Source organism: Xenopus laevis, chromosome 2L (genome assembly GCF_017654675.1).
Source record: "Xenopus laevis strain J_2021 chromosome 2L, Xenopus_laevis_v10.1, whole genome shotgun sequence".
Classification (NCBI taxonomy): domain Eukaryota; kingdom Metazoa; phylum Chordata; class Amphibia; order Anura; family Pipidae; genus Xenopus; species Xenopus laevis.
In genome coordinates, this window is record NC_054373.1 from 180,031,045 (window position 1) to 180,049,331 (window position 18,287).

At 40.5% G+C, this 18,287-nt stretch overlaps 1 protein-coding gene across 1 annotated transcript; it reads left to right on the plus strand.

The window, feature by feature from the left end:
* Positions 1–936: 936 nt before the first annotated feature.
* LOC108707769 (ecto-ADP-ribosyltransferase 5) lies at positions 937–15,352 on the plus strand. The gene is made up of 7 exons (XM_041582746.1): positions 937–999; positions 8,720–9,416; positions 11,267–11,299; positions 11,488–11,661; positions 11,927–12,073; positions 12,983–13,153; positions 14,793–15,352. Exons 1-7 carry the CDS (start codon positions 940–942, stop codon positions 14,942–14,944), a joined length of 1,434 nt encoding a protein of 477 aa, XP_041438680.1. The 5' UTR covers positions 937–939; the 3' UTR covers positions 14,945–15,352.
* The last annotated feature ends 2,935 nt before the right edge of the window (positions 15,353–18,287 follow it).

Consider the following 18,287-nt stretch of genomic DNA (forward strand, 5'->3'; position numbering starts at 1 on the left):
GCTTAGTTGCTGTAAAATCTCTCGAACATCCAGAAGGTCTATCAACCCTTCCTCTTCAACCTAACATGGCACCAAAGGCATCATACAAACATCACCAGGCCAATATACTTTCAGTTCCTTACAAGTGGAACTCCATGATGATTCCCTTCATTAATGGGTCTATAACTGGCTGGTACATTTGCCAGTAACGGTGCCAACCCTACATGGAAGTCACTTTACATCAAGCCATTACTTTGCTCATGTCTGTGTCTCAGATTGAACATGTTGACTTGCCACCCATCCGGTTTTGAACTGAACGGTTTTATTTCTCTAGGGTCTGTCTGGTATTTAGTAGTGTGAACCCCAAACAAAAACCTGACAAATACCCACAGCACCTCAATAAGAAGCAGAATAGAAATGATCTGCTAGTGAGCGATTTAGGTGCAGCATCTTCCACCCTCAATAACTAGAACAGGAATGTTCTGTTGAACAGGAAAACCCCTCTATATGAATAACCCTGGCCCAATTTATTTTTCTTTCCTTTGTCTCAGGTAACCCTGGGAACAACTCACTGTCACTTTCACTTTCTGAAAAGCTGGGTATATGTATCACCTGGGAAACTGAAACAGCTGATAAATAGGGATTGAACTGCCACCCTGATCCACTCACCCAAGATCCCAATGTATGGTAAGTCTCTGACACTCTATCTGTGTGACGGACAAATGTGACTGTGAAACTAATTATCTGTCTGTCTGTCTATCATCTGTCTATCTTTGTGTGTCTATCAATCTCTGTCTCTCTCTTTGTGTCTAAATATCTCTCTCTCTCTCTTTCTCTCCCTCTCTTTCTCTCTGTCTGACTATCTATCTGTCTGTATGTCCATCAATCTGTCTCAATCTCTATATTTTTTTGTTGATGCAGCTAATTTTTTCCAATGGTTTTTCCATTACAGTCCCAGCCATGAGGCTTCTGCTTCTCTACATTTCTCTTGAGATTTTGGGTCTCCGTATGGCTACTCAGGTAAGAAATAAATACACCCAGAATGACACCATAGATCCTAACATAACATAAGGTGTGTCTGAGGGGGTGGGATACTATAAGTCTAACAGCAGGGCAGGACTGTTGCTTCTAATGGGGATCTGATAGGGATTTTTATTAAAAAATAAAATCAACAATACAGAAAACAACTTTCAAAAATCCAAAGTTAGCAAGCCAAACTATAAATTAAGAAACATGAAAATTTTAAGGCTTATTAGATAATATGGAAAGAATGCATTATTACCATATCAACCCCTCTCCACAATCCCATATTTCCTTTATTTACACTGATTCTTGAAGTCTTATAAGAAACAGTTTTCTCAGAATATTTTTAACTGTCATGTCAATAGTACCTTCCCTTCCCTGGGTTTTAAAGCATCTCATTTTCCATAAGAAAAATCTGAAAACAGTAAAGATACTAAAAAGGGTCTCTTTTTCAAAAGGATGCTACCGACTTACTTTCCTCATAAGTAACCCTACAGAATCTACTGACTCCCAAACTTGACAAATCCTGCTCATAAATGGCCCAGGATACTGAACCCTCTAATAAAAAGTGCTCCGTGGTCGCCTCCTGCCCACACTCCCAGGGACAAAACCTATTAATGATGATTAAGTAGCTCAGGTTCCCTCTCACAAACAACTTCCCCTGAAAAGCCAGCAATGCAGTATCAAAGAATTTTCCATAGAGCCTATCGCCATTCACAAATTTTATGCAGTCCCTCATAGTTACAATGGGGCAATCTCTCAGACTCAGTGGAATGACAAAAAAAGGAACTCACAGTTGTTTCCTTGATAAGATTTCCATCCCTCTCTCATACTCAAATTCCTTTTCCTAAGGAGCTATAACCCAAATAAGATGTGCTGCGGAAACCCACCCCCCCTAATCCGGACCCTCTTCACTCTGCCACCTTCAACCCAGTTTCTGACAGAGAACAAGTGCTTTGACCCAGATTCCCAAAATGTAATTTTAAGAAAATGGTGCCAAAGAAGGCGATTGGACAAACCATTCCTAAACCTCCCTCTTTCCTCTACATAGTAACATAGTAACATAGTAAGAAAGGTTGAAAAAAGACATATGTCCATCGAGTTCAACCTTTTTTTTTTTTTTTATTAACTACCTATCTGCCAGTTGATCCAGGGGAAGGCAAAAACCCCATCTGAAGCCTCTCCAATTTGCCTTAGAGGGGGAAAAATTCCTTCCTGACTCCAAAATGGCAATCGGACTAGTCCCTGGATCAACTTGGACTATGAGCTATTTCCCATAACCCTGTATTCCCTCACTTGCTAAAAAGCTATCCAACCCCCTCTTATACCTATCTAATGTATCAGCCTGTACCACTGATTCAGGGAGTGAATTCCACAACTTCACAGCTCTCACTGTAAAAAAACCCCTTCCGAATATTCAGGTGGATCCTCTTTTCTTCTAATCGGAATGGGGGACCTTGTGTCAGCTGGAAAGACCTACTGGTAAATAAATCATTAGAGAGATTATTATATGATCCCCTTATATATTTATACATAGTTATCATATCACCCCTTAAGCGCCTCTTCTCCAGCGGGAACATCCCCAATTTGGCCAGTCTTTCCTCATAGCTAAGATTTTCCCTTTACCAGCTTAGTTGCCCTTCTCTGTACCCTCTCTAATACAATAATGTCCTGTTTGAGTGATGGAGACCAAAACTGTACGGCATATTCTAGATGGGGCCTTACAAGTGCTCTATACAGTGGAAGAATAACCCCCTCCTCCCTTGACTCTATGCCCCTTTTAATTCCTCTGTAGGAATGTTATCCCTCTTTTTACAGGGTTCAGTTTACTCCCCCAGAGCATCTGAAAAGAACAGACTATAGACCCGAGTATAGAGAGATTCCTTCAAGGGAAACACATAAGCAACAAAAAGAACAATGGGATCAGAAAGTTCTTGATCAGATCTATAGGTCAGTTTCCAAGATTGCCAACGCAGAACTTTTGCCAAACCAGCATAAACTTTCTCTTCCTAATTTAGTAGACCATTATTATTCCTCCAAAATGTAATACCCAAGATCTTTACCGGCTCTGGGGCTACTGGGAAAATTCCAACCTAAAAAAGTTGGTTCCTCATCTAGTGCCCAAAAAGCTTCTGACTTTTCCTGATTGACAAAGGAGCCAGAGGACCCAAGCAACTTCTGATGCAATCAGTAACCACCTCAACCTCCTCCTACTTAGAAATGATCACTGACACATCATCCACGTAGGCTACAAACCTGAGTGGCTGCCCTCCAGGATCTCTTTCAAGCCCTGCTCCTCCAGCATCTTTAGGAAGGGGTCCAGAGCAAATACTTAGAGAAGAGGACTCAGAGGGCCCCAAGCTCAAAGCTTTCACCTTGCCAACCATTAATCAGTGGGAATCTTTTTGCCCCTTCATACAAAACTTTAAACCAGCTAATGAATTAATCCAGGATGCAATATTTAGACAAAACAACCCATAGATATGACTATGAAGATTTTCATTCATCCAGGTCATAGTATATCTAGTATAGGTCAATCTAAAAAACAAGTGGACTTGCTGAGTAATCAATGAAGACGTTTCACTACTCATCCGAGCAGCTTCTTCAGTTCAACTGACTGGTGTGGGAACTTCTCGGCATATAAACTCTTCCACTAATCCATTTACAATGGCACATTGTAACTCTTCAAAGAGGTGACATCTGAAGAAACTCACAGAGGTGTTGATTCTGTGTAGTTGTGATAGGATTATCCAATGTGGCATGCAACTCCTAGATACAGGTGTTACTTGTGAGAGTTGCATGAATGGATGTGTGAAGTGTTCTGAATCCGCTGGGGTACAGATGTTAGAACAGCATTGTATGTAGCAGACAGGTGGTGTCGAAGGCCCCCACCTCTGTTCAGAGATGGTCTCTCCACCTTGACATGAATCGCCTCTTTCACGCCTCGTTCAAACCAGCGTCTTCTTTATCCAAGATTTGGACCTTGCTGTCTTCAAAGGAGTGTCCCTTGTCTTTTAAGTGTAGAAAGACAGCTGAGTTTTGCCCTGTAGAGTTCTCCCTCCTGTGCTGAGCCATTCGCTTGGAGAGCAGTTGTTTTGTCTCCCCGATGTATAGATCTGTGCACTCCTCGCTACACTGGACTCCGTATACCACATTGCTTTGTTTTTCTTTTGGTGTTTGATCCTTTTGGTGTACCAGTTTTTGTCTCAGTGTGTTGCTAGGTTTGAAAAACACAGGGACATGGTGTTTGTTGAAAATCCTCCTGAGTTTCTCTGATTATTATTTCTATTGGTGTTCCTGTTGGGCTTGGTTGCTGCTGTTTTGACAAAGGCCCAGTCTGGGGAGCCACACGCTTTCAAAGCTCCTCTGAGATGTTTTTGCTCTTTGTCTTTGGACTCTGTATCAATTGCAACACATTCCGCCCGGTGGTGCAGGGTTCAAATGACACCCAGTTTGTGTTCCACTGGATGGTGGGAATCAAACAACAGATATTGATCCGTATGAGTGGGTTTCCTGTATACTTCCGTCTTCAAGTTACCCCCCTCTTGGATACATATCAAACAGTCCAAAAAAGCAAGTTTGTTCTCATGGACATCTTCCCTTGTGAACTTGATGTTATTGTCCACTGAGTTAATGTGTTCTGTGAAGGCCGCCACTTCATTGGATCTGATTTTAACCCAAGTATCATCCCCATACCTGAACCAGTGAGTCGGTGTAGTTCCCTGGAATGTAAGTAAGGCCCCTCCTTTCCACTTCCTCCATGTACAAGTTTGCTACAATGGGAGAGACTGGAGAACCCATTGCGCAGCCATGTTTCTGTCTATAAAAAAGGTTCTTGTACTTGAAGTATGTGGTGTTAAGGCACAAATCTAGCAACAAACAAACTTGGTTGGGACTGAGCTTCGTTCTTCTGCTGAGGGTGTTATCTTGTTGCAGTCGATTTCTTACAGTCTCAATCGCCTCAGTAGTAGGTATACATGTGAACAAAGAAGTGACATCATACGACACCATTGTTTCTTCTGCCTCTAGTGTAACGCCGTGAATCTTGGTTACAAACTCTTTGGCATTCTGGATATGATGCACTGTATTGCCTACCAACGGGGCTAAGATGTTAGCCAAGAATTTTGCAATGCTGTATGTCACGGAATTTATGCCTTCCTTGTGTATCTTGGGGAGTCCGTATAAGCATGGTGTGGCTTCCCTGGGATACAGACGGTGGTATAAAATTCGATCGATGGCTTGCTCCTTTTCAAGTTGTTGTAGGCAACCAATCACCTTTTTCTTGTAACCACTGGTTGGGTCTTTCCCTAAGGGTTCATATGTATTGCTATCACTGAGCAGAGTGGTTATCTTGCAGTCATAGTCCGTTGTGTTGAGCACAACTGTGCATCTCCCTTTATCTGCTGGCAGGATAGTGATGTTTGGGTCCTTACTCAGAGAGCTGAGTGCTCTCCTCTCTTCTGTAGTAAGGTTAGAGGGAGGTGTTCTGGCACTTGACAAAGCAGCTGACACTTTTAGCCGGAGTTGTTCTGCTTCTTCATTTTTTAAGTTATTATTTTTGATAGCAGACTCTGTGGCTGTGATGAGTTCAACTACTGGTATGTGTTGTGGTGTCACTGCAAAGTTTAACCCCTTGGCTAACACATCCTTTTCAGGCTGGGTTAGTACCCTATCTGATAGGTTCCTAACCCAAGTGTCTTTGGTGTTCTTTGGTGTCTCATCTTTCTGCCTCCAGGTTAGTTCTTCAGTCCTTTTCCAACTGCTGCTTCGTGACAGTAATGTGGTGAATTTGCTTATTTTTCGCTCCTTACTCTTAATGTGTTGGGCAATCTGTGCATGTTCAACGAACACAACCACCCTTTCCAAAGTTCCATCAGGCAGTTCTTTTGCCAGACTCCATTTTAGATGTTCTACTTTCTGCTTAAGGGCATCAATGGTAAAGTTGATCTGTCTGACTCGTTCATTTAGTAGATGTTTTTGGGCTTTTTGTAAAATCTTGTTGGCTCTGTGACTTTTTTCTGTGGAAACCAGGCGCAGGCTACAAGGGGTGAGACCCTGATGTCGGCATCTGAGATTAAAGCGTAGATGGTTTCGATAGTCTGTCACTTTTCTTGCTGTTCTTTCATATTCCCGAACCAGTTTTAGAGTATTCTCTCCAAAATGAATGGCAATATGACTATGAAGATTTTCATTCATCCAGGTCATAGTATATCTAGTATAGGTCAATCTAAAAAACAACAGGAACACCAATAGAAATAACCGCCCGGAGACACATAGTAGGTGAAACATAGTCATCCCATATGTAGCTGGAGTGTCAGAGAAACTCAGGAGGATTTTCAACAAACACCACGTCCCTGTGTTTTTCAAACCTAGCAACACACTGAGACAAAAACTGGTACACCCAAAGGATCCAACACCAAAAGAAAAACAAAGCAATGTGGTATACGGAGTCCAGTGTAGTGAGGAGAACACAGATCTATACATTGGGGAGACAAAACAACTGCTCTCCAAGCGAATGGCTCAGCACAGGAGGGAGAACTCTACAGGGCAAAACTCAGCTGTCTTTCTACACTTAAAAGACAAGGGACACTCCTTTGAAGACAGCAAGGTCCAAATCTTGGATAAAGAAGACGCTGGTTTGAACGAGGCGTGAAAGAGGCGATCCATGTCAAGGTGGAGAGACCATCTCTGAACAGAGGCGGGGGCCTTCGACACCACCTGTCTACACGCTACATACATACAATGCTGTTCTAACATCTGTACCCCGGCGGATTCAGAACACTTCACATATCCATTCATGTAACTCTCACAAGTAACACTTGTATCTAGGAGTTGCATGCCACATTGGATAATCCTATCACAACTACACAGAATCAACACCTCTGTGAGTTTCTTCAGATGTCACCTCTTTGAAGAGTTACAATGTGCCATTGTAAATGGATTAGTGGAAGAGTTTATATGCCGAGAAGTTCCCACACCAGTCAGTTGAACTGAAGAAGCTGCTCGGATGAGTAGTGAAACGTCTTCATTGATTACTCAGCAAGTCCAGTTGTTTTTTAGATTGACCTTTACTAGATAAACCCATAGATAGTCATGGTTAACCTTATCAAAAGCTTTCATCTGATCCAGAGACAACGGGTATTTGTCCCCAACCATGAGCTTTGTATAATTCCAAGGCCCCTTAAAGTGAATGTTTTTTAAAATATGAATGTACATTAAAAGTTACCTATACTGTAGGTAATTCTGATCATTTTTTGCTGGGAGGTTTGTTTTTATAAGTTATTGCTAGTTGAAGTTTATAAACCTGACTGTTTTGCAACCTGACTGTCCCATCTCAGCCTGTCAGTTAGAGTTTCTAATGCTAATGGACTCCTGCTGCACAAATATGGGACCCCCCTCATAGAGGAACAGGGTAGTAAGAAAGGTAATGTAAAAGCATCCTGTAAATACTTTATGGCAAAGTTTAAAGTAGCTTTCAAAGGCAATATTATGATAGATGTAAAAAAGAGTTTAATGTCTGGTGTCAGTATCTCTTTAAAGTAAGGATTGCCCCTGGACCATACAAAACTGACAGGACAATATGAAAGTGCTAGAAAATAAAGTTAACTGGGTAAACAAGATCCTTGCAAGAATCTTCCTATCTATATTGAGAAGGGCAATTGGTTCTCAATCCTTTCTTCATCCTTCTTTTTTGACAGCAGAATCAGGGCAGAGACTCTGATTGACTCACACAACCCACTCCCCAGACACTCATTAAACACCTTTGTTAACACCGGGACTAACAGCTCCTTAAAGGTCTTATAGAATTCCATTGTAAGCCCATCAGGCCCTGAAGCTTTCTTATTGTGCATTCTATCAATCGCACCCTCCAATTCCTCCTCCTCAATATCTGCTATCAAAGAGGAAAAGTCCAAATTTGCTGTATCAGTCCCTGGGGTTGCTTTCAAGAAGCTCTCAAAAACCTTATGTCTGACCAGGCTTGCATAGTAGGACCTTACAACACCGAGGACACCCTCCCTGGATTTCTGTAAACAACCTTCAGAGTCTATAAGGCCAGTCACTTGCTTTTTCTTATAAGTCTCTCTACAATTCTGAAAAGGTCCCGGAGAGTTTTTTGCCGTGAAATCCCTTTCCAGAATCATAGGGGCAAATTCACTAAAGGGTGAAGTTTAGGCAGCGACTGCTTTGCCACACTTCAGGTCTCTCTCCCAGCATGCATTGCAATGCTTTAGGGACTCACTGGTAAGCGCCACACTCACATCACAGGTCTGCTCTGTCTCACCTGCCGCCATTACTGCCGTATTCTTCACACCAATGCTGAACGTCCCGCTTCTCTGATGGGTCTCAGATTCACCACTGTCACCCACCAACGCTGACCAACGCTAGATGGCCAGGGGATGATATACCACTCAAGAGCTCCATAAACACATCTGCTCACTATGGGGATCAGATAGTATCTGTGCAGGCACTGGGACAGAATGCACTGTTATACAGATAGCTAGAATCTCAGCTGCCATAAAGCAGGACAGGACTGCTGCTTCCAATGGGGATCAGATAGGATATGCGCAGCCACTGGGACAGAATGCTCTGTTATACAGATAGCTAGAATCTCAGCTGCCATAAAGCAGGGCAGGAGTGCTGCTTCCAATGGGGATCAGATAGGATCTGTGCAGCTACTGGGACAGAATGTTCAGACATCTTCTCTCTGTTTCCCCAGGTGAGGGCTGAGAGCTACAGTCTGAGATACAAATCAGATGCATTTGATGATCAGTATATCGGTTGCTCGGAGCAGATGGAGAAACACATGTTTTTGGTGCTGAAGAAGGAGAAATTAAATAGAGAATTTGGCTTGGCTTGGGAAAATGCAACAAAAAAATGGGATGAGATTGAGCCAACGTTGGAGCTTCCTGATGATTTCCGGGATGAGTATGGAATCGCTCTACTGGTGTTTACTAATGATTTTCCGAAAGGAAACCCCATTTATTTCCAGCTGAACAATAACCTGAGCAGGGCCGGGATCTCTCGAGATCATTATATGAAGGAATTTCATTTCAAGGCCCTTCACTTTTACCTAACGAGGGCACTGCAGCTCCTCAAACCCGACTGTAACCAGACCCACATGGCCTATAGGGGCAGCGCCAGCACTTACACACTGACTCCTCTCTTTAACTTTGGAAAATTCACTTCCTCCTCTTTAGATAAAAAAGTGGCGCTAAAGTTTGGCACTGGCGCTGTATTCCGCATAGAGACATGCTTTGGGGCTTCCATAGGAGACTTCTCGTTCTTCCCGGCGGAAGCAGAAGTGTTAATTCCAACTACGGAGCAGTTCCGATTTATTAAACAAGTGAAATCTCTGCATGTGATTGAGAGCACCGGGGTGCAGTGTAGTTACTTCAACTGTGCCTACCTGGGAGGTGAGATCTAAATTCTAAATTCACATGCCACAGATGGTACTTACATTATTTCCCTGTGGATTTTATAGAAAATGTGAAAAATAAGAAAAATCAAGTAGAATTAAAAGGAAATCATTAGGAAATATATATATAAAATCCAAAGGAAATCCAAAGAAAATGTATGAAATTTGAATGATTAGCTCTTGAGTGAGTAGGGCCCTCTGATCCAATTTTTACTTTGTAACCCTTATTTGCTAGATTATTGTATGGCCCCCGTGGCTTTCTGGTGTGATATAAATTAATAATGGAAAATTCATAGAAAATTCTTAGAAAATGTATACGAAATTCATAGGAAATCCAAAGAAATGATTATGAAATTCAAATGAAATTAATAAGAAAAAGGCATTAAAAATTCAAATGAAATCCTTATAAAATATGTAGAAAGTCCATAGAAAAATCATAAAAGTGAATAGACTATTCACCGAAAAGTCATGAAAAAATGTAGAGAAAGTTCATTAAAAAAATATATCATAGGACATCCATGCAAAAAATGACTAGAAAATGAAAATAAAATTCAAGGAAATTCCATAAAGAACACGGTTGAATGAGGTTCAGTGTTAATAAATGCAGGTTATGCAGAAATAATATTAATGCAAGTTATACACTAAATGGCAGTGTGTTGGGAGTTTCCTTAAATGAGAAGGATCTAGGGGTCTTTGTAGATAACACGTTGTCTAATTCTGGGCAGTGTCATTCTGTGGCTACTAAAGCAAATAAAGTTCTTGCATAAAAAAGGGCATTAACTCAAGGGATGAAAACATAATGACGCCTCTTCATAGGTCCCTGGTGAGGCCTTATCTGGAGTATGGGGGCAGTTTTGGACTCCAGTCCTTAAAGGGATTCTGTCATGATTTTAAGGTGTAGTTTTTATTTCTAAATTACACTGCAAATAATTCACTGTACCATATACATTTTTATTCCTGAATCAAATTTTTTTTTTAGTTGTGATATTGGTTTGTAGGTGCCATCTTGGGTCATTTTGCCTGTTCATGTGCTTTTTGAAAGAGCCAGCACTTTACAATGGAACTGCTTTCAGATAAGCTATTTTTTTTCCTTCTCAATGGAACTGGAGGAGTGACAGTGGGACTTGGATTTTTACTATTGAGTGTTATTTCATATCTATTGCTAGGTGGGAGCAATTTTAGCAATGCAGGTGTCAGGGAGCTGTTATCCTGTTACCTTTCCATTGTTCTGCTGATGGGCTGCTTGGAGGGGAAAGGGAGGGGGTGATATCACTCCAACTTGCAGCGGAGCAGTAAAGAGTGACTGAAGTTTATCAGAGCACAAATCACATGACTGGGGACACCTGGGAAACTGACCAAATGTCTAGCCCTGAGTCAGATTTTAAAATTAAATAAAAAATGTTTTTCTCTTTTTAAAAATGGATTTCAGCGCAGTATTAACTGATGTGTTTTTAGGAAAAGCATTAACTGATGTGTTTTTAGGAAAAGCATGTTTTCCCACAACAGAATCTCCTTAACATTGAGTTTGCCACCCTTTTGGCCACATGATAAATACAAGGAAAACAGTAGTGCAGTGAAATAAAGGAGTGTGTTTAAAATACAGTTAGTAAATACTGGTATAATCACAGCTTGAAAATTTTCAGCAAAAAATTACTTTTCCCAGCTTTATGTGCATGAGCCTTATAGTAGCATTAATCAGCAGTCACAAGGGCCAGTAAGAAAATGTTTCAATGTTTAATTTCCCCAAATCCCTTTATTAATAGTTCAGTATGGGGGGGGGGATTTTTGGGGGAGGTGGGTTATTTACATTAGCCCCTATTTAATTTGCTTTGTTTCTTTCTTTTGTAGCTGACAAGCAGACAGAGCGCAAATGCCACCTGGGTAAGAACAATATTTGTGTCCTTATTGGCCCCGGCCTGTGGTTTCTTAGTCTCTTCCATCCTTGAGGGCCAAGGTAGAGCCCAAAGCTGCTCTTGGATCCAGAGAGGGAATCCCAGGCTTTACTGGTTCCAGCCCATGTAGAGGAGGGTATTATGCATCCCACTCCTGACCCTATCATTACTTTCCAGGTATTGATACCGAGGTGAATGAAATGAGGAGTGAGAACGGGCACTGTGAGGAGCAAGAGGAGAGAATCGCAGCTATGGAGGAGCTCATGGGTACAAATCACCTGCGATGGAGCGACAATGAGAAACAAATGGACGCAATAGAGATTGGTGCTCACATCAGCGCACAAGAGTTTGGTAAAATAACCTATTACTAACTTAATTTCATTCCAGCAACACTGGCCCTTTAGTTGAACAGAAAAGTAGGGGTTCAGTGTAGAAATGGGGGCCCAGTAGTTTCTGTCCTTTGTTTCTGCCCCTGTCTGTTTCCTTTATATCTCTAGGGATGAAATGATGATGGGAAGATTTAGACTAAGAATACTTACTCTTCAAACTATTCTGTATAATGAATAAATGCGCTGCCCGAATCTAACTGATTCCACAAACATCTCACACCTTTAAGAGACAAGAATTGAGAACCTGATCAAAGTCATGGTCTTCCTTTTTCTCCAATCAAATTACTCCCAGGAAATATCCATTCTGGAAAATGAAATCAGCAGGCTGCGGGAGATGTGCCAGGCCAGCCTCTTAATATGGCGCCAGCTGAAAGGTATGAGTGTGTGCCAGTCCTGTACTCAAATAGGATAGAGTCCTCCACTGATAGGAGAGAGTCCACTGCTGAGATATTGATAACCCATGGGTGAAACTCCCAATCCACCCCTGAACCCTCTATAATATTGTACACATGTAATGTTCCTATTTAGCCCCCCGCCAAAAAGAAAGGGTTTAGGTGCATCATTCAATCCTATATGAATAACACTACATTATTACTCACTATTTAACAAAACACTTCTGTTTGCATTTCTGTACTTCATGTGTCCTAACTTACTAGTAAAAATCAGAGAGGAGAATGAATGTGAATTTGGAATTATTACTATAATTCTAAAATTTAATTTCTCATTTCACTATTCAGTCCCTCTGCCACTTGCCTGACTGGTTTGTTCACCTTGAAACAATTTGCAAATTGGTTTTCATTTTGTGTATTTTTTGTGCTTTTCAGTCCCAGGTCCCAGTTTAGAATTTTGGTTGTTTTGGTATTGTTCACCTAAGCAACCAGGCAGCAGTTTGAATGAGAGACTAGTATATAGAAAGATATGTTAATAACACGTAACAATAATAAATTTGTAAGCTCACAGACTGATTGGGTTTTGGCTGCTGGGGTCAGTGACCCCCGTTTGAAAGCTGGAAAGATGTTGGAGAGGGGGCAGATAATGAAAAATAACTATAAAGAAAAAAACTATTGCAAAGTTGCTAGGATTTGGATATTCTATAGCATACTAAAAATTAGCTAAAAGGTGACCCACCCCTTTAAAATCATAAAATCATAACTGCTCCAACTGGATTAAGAGCAATTGGTTCCACCTCATGTCTTGTGAGACAATTACTGCCATAAAGCAAGACCAATGGTGCTACACTTTATATAACAACTTTTTCTTCTATTTTGGGCCCCTGACTCCAGACTATGAACTGCCAGAACAAGTGCAAAAACTGAGTAACTTTAAGGGAGAGGCAACAAAGACCATGAAGACCCACGGCACCAAAATATCTGACCTGGAAGAGGCCTTAGATTATATAGCCAACCTTTATATAAAAGTCAGTAAACATCACGTGACTATGAACCGACGTACAGGTATGTGATCAATTTATGGTTTCCCTACTTGTATTCAGCCCCGAATATGTTCCCGATGCAAAGACAACACAGCTTACAATCTAAAAATAAGGCTACTTGCTGAGTAAAAATGTGCTTTGCCATCTTTACATGAATTTGACACGAAATTTGGTGATTGCCCTATAGACGAATCTTAATAAAGGCCATAGAAGGCTCAGCCACATACATGGAATATCACAAATTCTTAAATGTCTTATACTTAGTGCATTTACTTATCATGTGTCCTGGGGTTATTGTGGATGAAGTTTGCACTGCAATTACCCTGTTGTGTTCCGGGGGATTTTTCATGGAATTGGCCCTGTATTTATCCTGCCATATGCTCTGGGGTATTGTGCATGGAATTGGCCCTGTATTGTCCTGCTGTGTATTCCGGGGTATTATACATAAAATAGGCACTGTATTTATCCTGCAGTATCTTCTTGGGTATTATACATGAAATAGGCACTGTATTTATCCTGCAGTATGTTCTGGGGTATTATATATGGAATTGGCACTGTATTTATCCTGCCATGTGTTCTGGCGTATTATACATGGAATTGGCACTGTATTTATCCTGCCATGTGTTCTGGGGTATTATACATGGAATTGGCACTGTATTTATCCTGCAGTATGTTCTGGGGTATTATATATGGAATTGGCACTGTATTTATCCTGCCATGTGTTCTGGCGTATTATACATGGAATTGGCACTGTATTTATCCTGCCATGTGTTCTGGGGTATTATACATGGAATTGGCACTGTATTTATCCTGCTGTATGTTCTGGGGTATTATACATGGAATTGGCACTGTATTTATCCTGCCATGTGTTCTGGGGTATTATTCATGGCACTGGCACTGGATATTTATCCTGCCGTATGTTATGGGGTATTATATATGGAACTGGCACTGTATTTATCTGGTCTGGGTTCTGGGTTATTATACATGGAATTGACACTATTTATCTGCTCTGGGTTATTATACATGGAATTGGCATCCTGCTGTGTGTTCTGGGGATTATTATACATGGAATTGACATCCTGCTGTGTGTTCTGGTGTATTATACACAGAATTTGCTCTGTATTTATCCTGTATGTGTTCTGGGATATTATACATGGGATTGGCTCTGTATCTACTGTATCCTGCCATGTGTTCTGGGATATTATACATGGAATTGGCACTGTATTTATCCTGCCATGTGTTCTGGGGTATTATACATGGCACTGGCACTATATTTATCCTGCTGTATGTTATTGGGTATTATATATGTAACTGGCACTGTATTTATCTGCTCTGGGTTCTGGGATATTATACATGGAATTGGCTCTGTATTTCTCCTGTATGTGTTCTGGGATATTCTACATGGAAGCCATTATGCCTGGAGGGATCACAGTAGTTATCTTGTTATGTGTTGGGATACAATAAAGCTGTTCTCCTCCCTGTACACAAATATGAGCCTCCTCCTATGTTTAAACAGAGTCAGTTCTGTACATATACCCCTTTAGTGTGTATAAAACTGCTGGTGCTGTGAGAGCTGCCCATTGCCTTACAAAGCACCATTCATACTGAAAAACAAAAAACCCTGAAACCAAGTAACAAAATGATATAATTTTTTTTTACAGAACAAATAAAAGAAGATGTTGAAATGATGAAGAAAAAAATTGGCATTGGACTCACCATTATCATCGTTATTATTTTCTGTCTGTTTGTACAGCACTACAGATACTGTATGTCACCCAACGTTAGGGAGCAGCACCCACTAATATTCACTTAATTTGGCTCATGTCAAACAATATTCCTTATTAACCTTTCACTAATCAATGTTTACTCTGGGCAGAAAATGAAGCTTTAAAGGGGAACAAAAGCTTTACATTACAGGTAATATTTGCTAAGTCTCCTCCTACCACCCAAACGACACTAGTGTGTCCCCCTGCCCCATATGCAGCAGATTTGGGGGGCCGAACTTATGCAGTGGGGCTGGAGGATTTCAGGAGATATTACATTTTATATCAGGGAAAAGCCAGAAAGATTTAGGGATTTGCGCAATAGATCTCAAGTTGTCCATTAAACATATATTTATTGGATTCCTTTTAGTCCATATATTAATTCCTATTACAGTGAAACCTCAATTTTACATCCCTTGATTTTAAGTTTTCCCTCATTTTACATTGTTGTTTTGTGGTCCCACCTATATATTATGCATAATATATTTCCCTGATATTTTCCTGGATTTGACACCATTTTTTCTGGTTCCCTGAAAAATGTAAATGGGGGTTCTACTGTAGTTGATATATTTATTGGATTCAGATATATTTATTGGACTGTGTCTAAAAGTTAAATTAGTCAATGACTGGAGGTTTGGTATCTAATAAATATACTGCTGAGAGATTCTCTGTGATCCCTGTGGTTCTTTTTGGGTCTCTATTATTTCAAACTGTTATTATACATGGAATTGGCACTTTATTTATCTGCTGTGTGTTCTTGGGTATTATGCATGGAATCTGGGCAAGTGCTAACTGTCACTTCCAGCTCCTGCAGCCAACTAGCAACTGCCAGCGAAATTCCTGCGACTTTCCGCATATATTAACTCTTATCCAACCGTTGCTTTTGGTTAATTCCCCCTTTACCCTTTACACCCCCACCCCATATTGTAACAATAAACAAATCAGGCATCTGCTGGAGCCACTCCCATAACATTGAGAGACAAGAGGGGACGCTGTGTCATGTGATTTGCTTCCATAATTAGAACTTATTAGGGCTTATACTATAGGCAGTCAGAGTGAAAGTATTAAAGGGGTTGTTAACCTTCAAGTTAACCTTCAGTTTTCTATTCAGGCCTCTCCTATTCATATTCTATTCTGTGCATGGTTTGGTATCTAATAAATATACTACATGCTGTGATCCCTGTGGTTCTTTTTGGGTCTCTATTATTTCAAACTGTTATTATACATGGAATTGGTACTGTATTTATCTGCCATGTGTTCTGGGGTATTATACATGGAATTGCCACTGTATTTATCTGCTGCGTGTTCTGGGGTATTATACATGGAATTAGCACTGTATTTATCTGATGTGTGTTCTGGGGTATTATACATGGAATTGGCCCTGTATTTATCCTGCTGTGTGTTCTGGGGTATTATACATGGAATTGGCCCTGTATTTATCCTGCCATGTGTTCTGGGGTATTATACATGGAATTGGCACTGTATTTTTCTGCTGTGTGTTCTGGGGTATTGTACATGGAATTGGCACTGTATTTATCTGCTGTGTGTTCTGGGGTATTATACATGGAATTGGCACTGTATTTATCTGCTGTGTGTTCTGGGGTATTATACATGGAATTGGCACTGTATTTATCTGCTGTGTGTTCTGGGGTATTATACATGGAATTGGCACTGTATTTATCTGCTGTGTGTTCTGGGGTATTATACATGGAATTGGCACTGTATTTATCCTGCCATGTGTTCTGGGGTATTATACATGGAATTGGCACTGTATTTATCTGCTGTGTGTTCTGGGGTATTATACATGGAATTGGCACTGTATTTATCTGCTGTGTATTCTGGGGTATTATACATGGAATTGGTACTGTATTTATCTGCTGTTTGTTCTGAGGTATTATACATGGAAGTGGCACTGTATTTATCTGCTGTGTGTTCTGGGGTATTATACATGGAATTAGCACTGTATTTATCCTGCTGTGTGTTCTGGGGTATTATACATGGAATTGGCACTGTATTTATTCTGCCATGTGCTCTGGGGTAATATTTGCTAAGTCTCCTCCTGCCACCCAAACGATACTAGTGTGAAGGAATCAGAATGAACATGTTTGGTTATAGAGCTTGCACTTAGGGACATGCAGTGAAGTCACAAATGTATGTGCACTGGGGGATCACAGTAGCCTATGAGAATGTTACACTTTGCCCATTGGTTACATGAGACCAGGAAGATGCCACACGCAGGGAAACTGTGATGCTGATTGGCTGGACAAAGATGGAATAAGTGGATATTTAAAGCAGCCCCAACCAAAGGAGTAAGAAGTGAGTTTAGGCCGGGACCCACTGGGTATTTTCTTGTAGTCCTTCCAGCCCAGTCTGACCCTGGGCCAACGTGTGACCAACTGAATTCTGTGGGTCCTGAGTTTAAATCTAAACCAGCAGGAGGAGCTTGAAGGCAGATTTCCTTGCCCAGTACAAAACATTTCCTATATATATGTATATATATATTTTACATGCTCCAGCAAATAACGAAACAAACTGCTGAGAAGGTTCACTGAGAAAAGTTGAAACTTTTGGCGACTATTGAAAACGCATCGCCGCGCATGCTTTAGCGCAGGCGACTTTTCATTGTAGCCTATGGGAAAACATGCTGAGGCAGTTCGGGAGATTGTCGATCAGAAGACGAGGCAATTAGTCGCCAGGCGACAAAATCTCCCCGAATCTCCTCGTGTGGCCTTACGCTTAGAGTTTTTTATGTGCGTCAAAACTCACAAATTCGAATTTAAAAGCACTAATTCATATGTATATTCGAATGTGAGATTACGGAAAGAGTTCTGATTTAAATATTCACCACCTAAAACCTGCTGAGTTCATTTACAAGTCAATGGTAGAGGTCCGTTAAACCATTTGAATATGGAGGAAAACTCGATTTAAATTTGATTCAAATTTTCGGTTCGGGACTTTTTGATCGAATATTTGAGTTTTTTTTTATATAAATAATCTCCCATTCCAGTTGTGAGTACATTCCAATTTATTAGAGTAAAAATAAATTCATATACATTTGAAATTTGACCTTTGATAAATAACCCCCTATGTGTAACCACGAAAAACACCAATACACCAAGTAAAAGTCGTTGAGGTCCTATAAAAGTTCATGGGAGTTGCACTGATCCTATTATACCTTTTTTAAATCAATACAGGCATTTAGAGGTTCTCTCGTTTTTTTTCTGCTAGGAATTGTCCGAAAAACTTGAATTTTTTGAGGTTTTAGAATTATTTGTATTTTTTTTTCGGGATTCTTCATTGCTTTTTTTCATTAGTGCTTTTCAAATTCAAATCTTTTAATAAATGCTATGGCATTGGTGGTTTTAGAGAAAGTGGTTTTATTTGTGGTTTCAA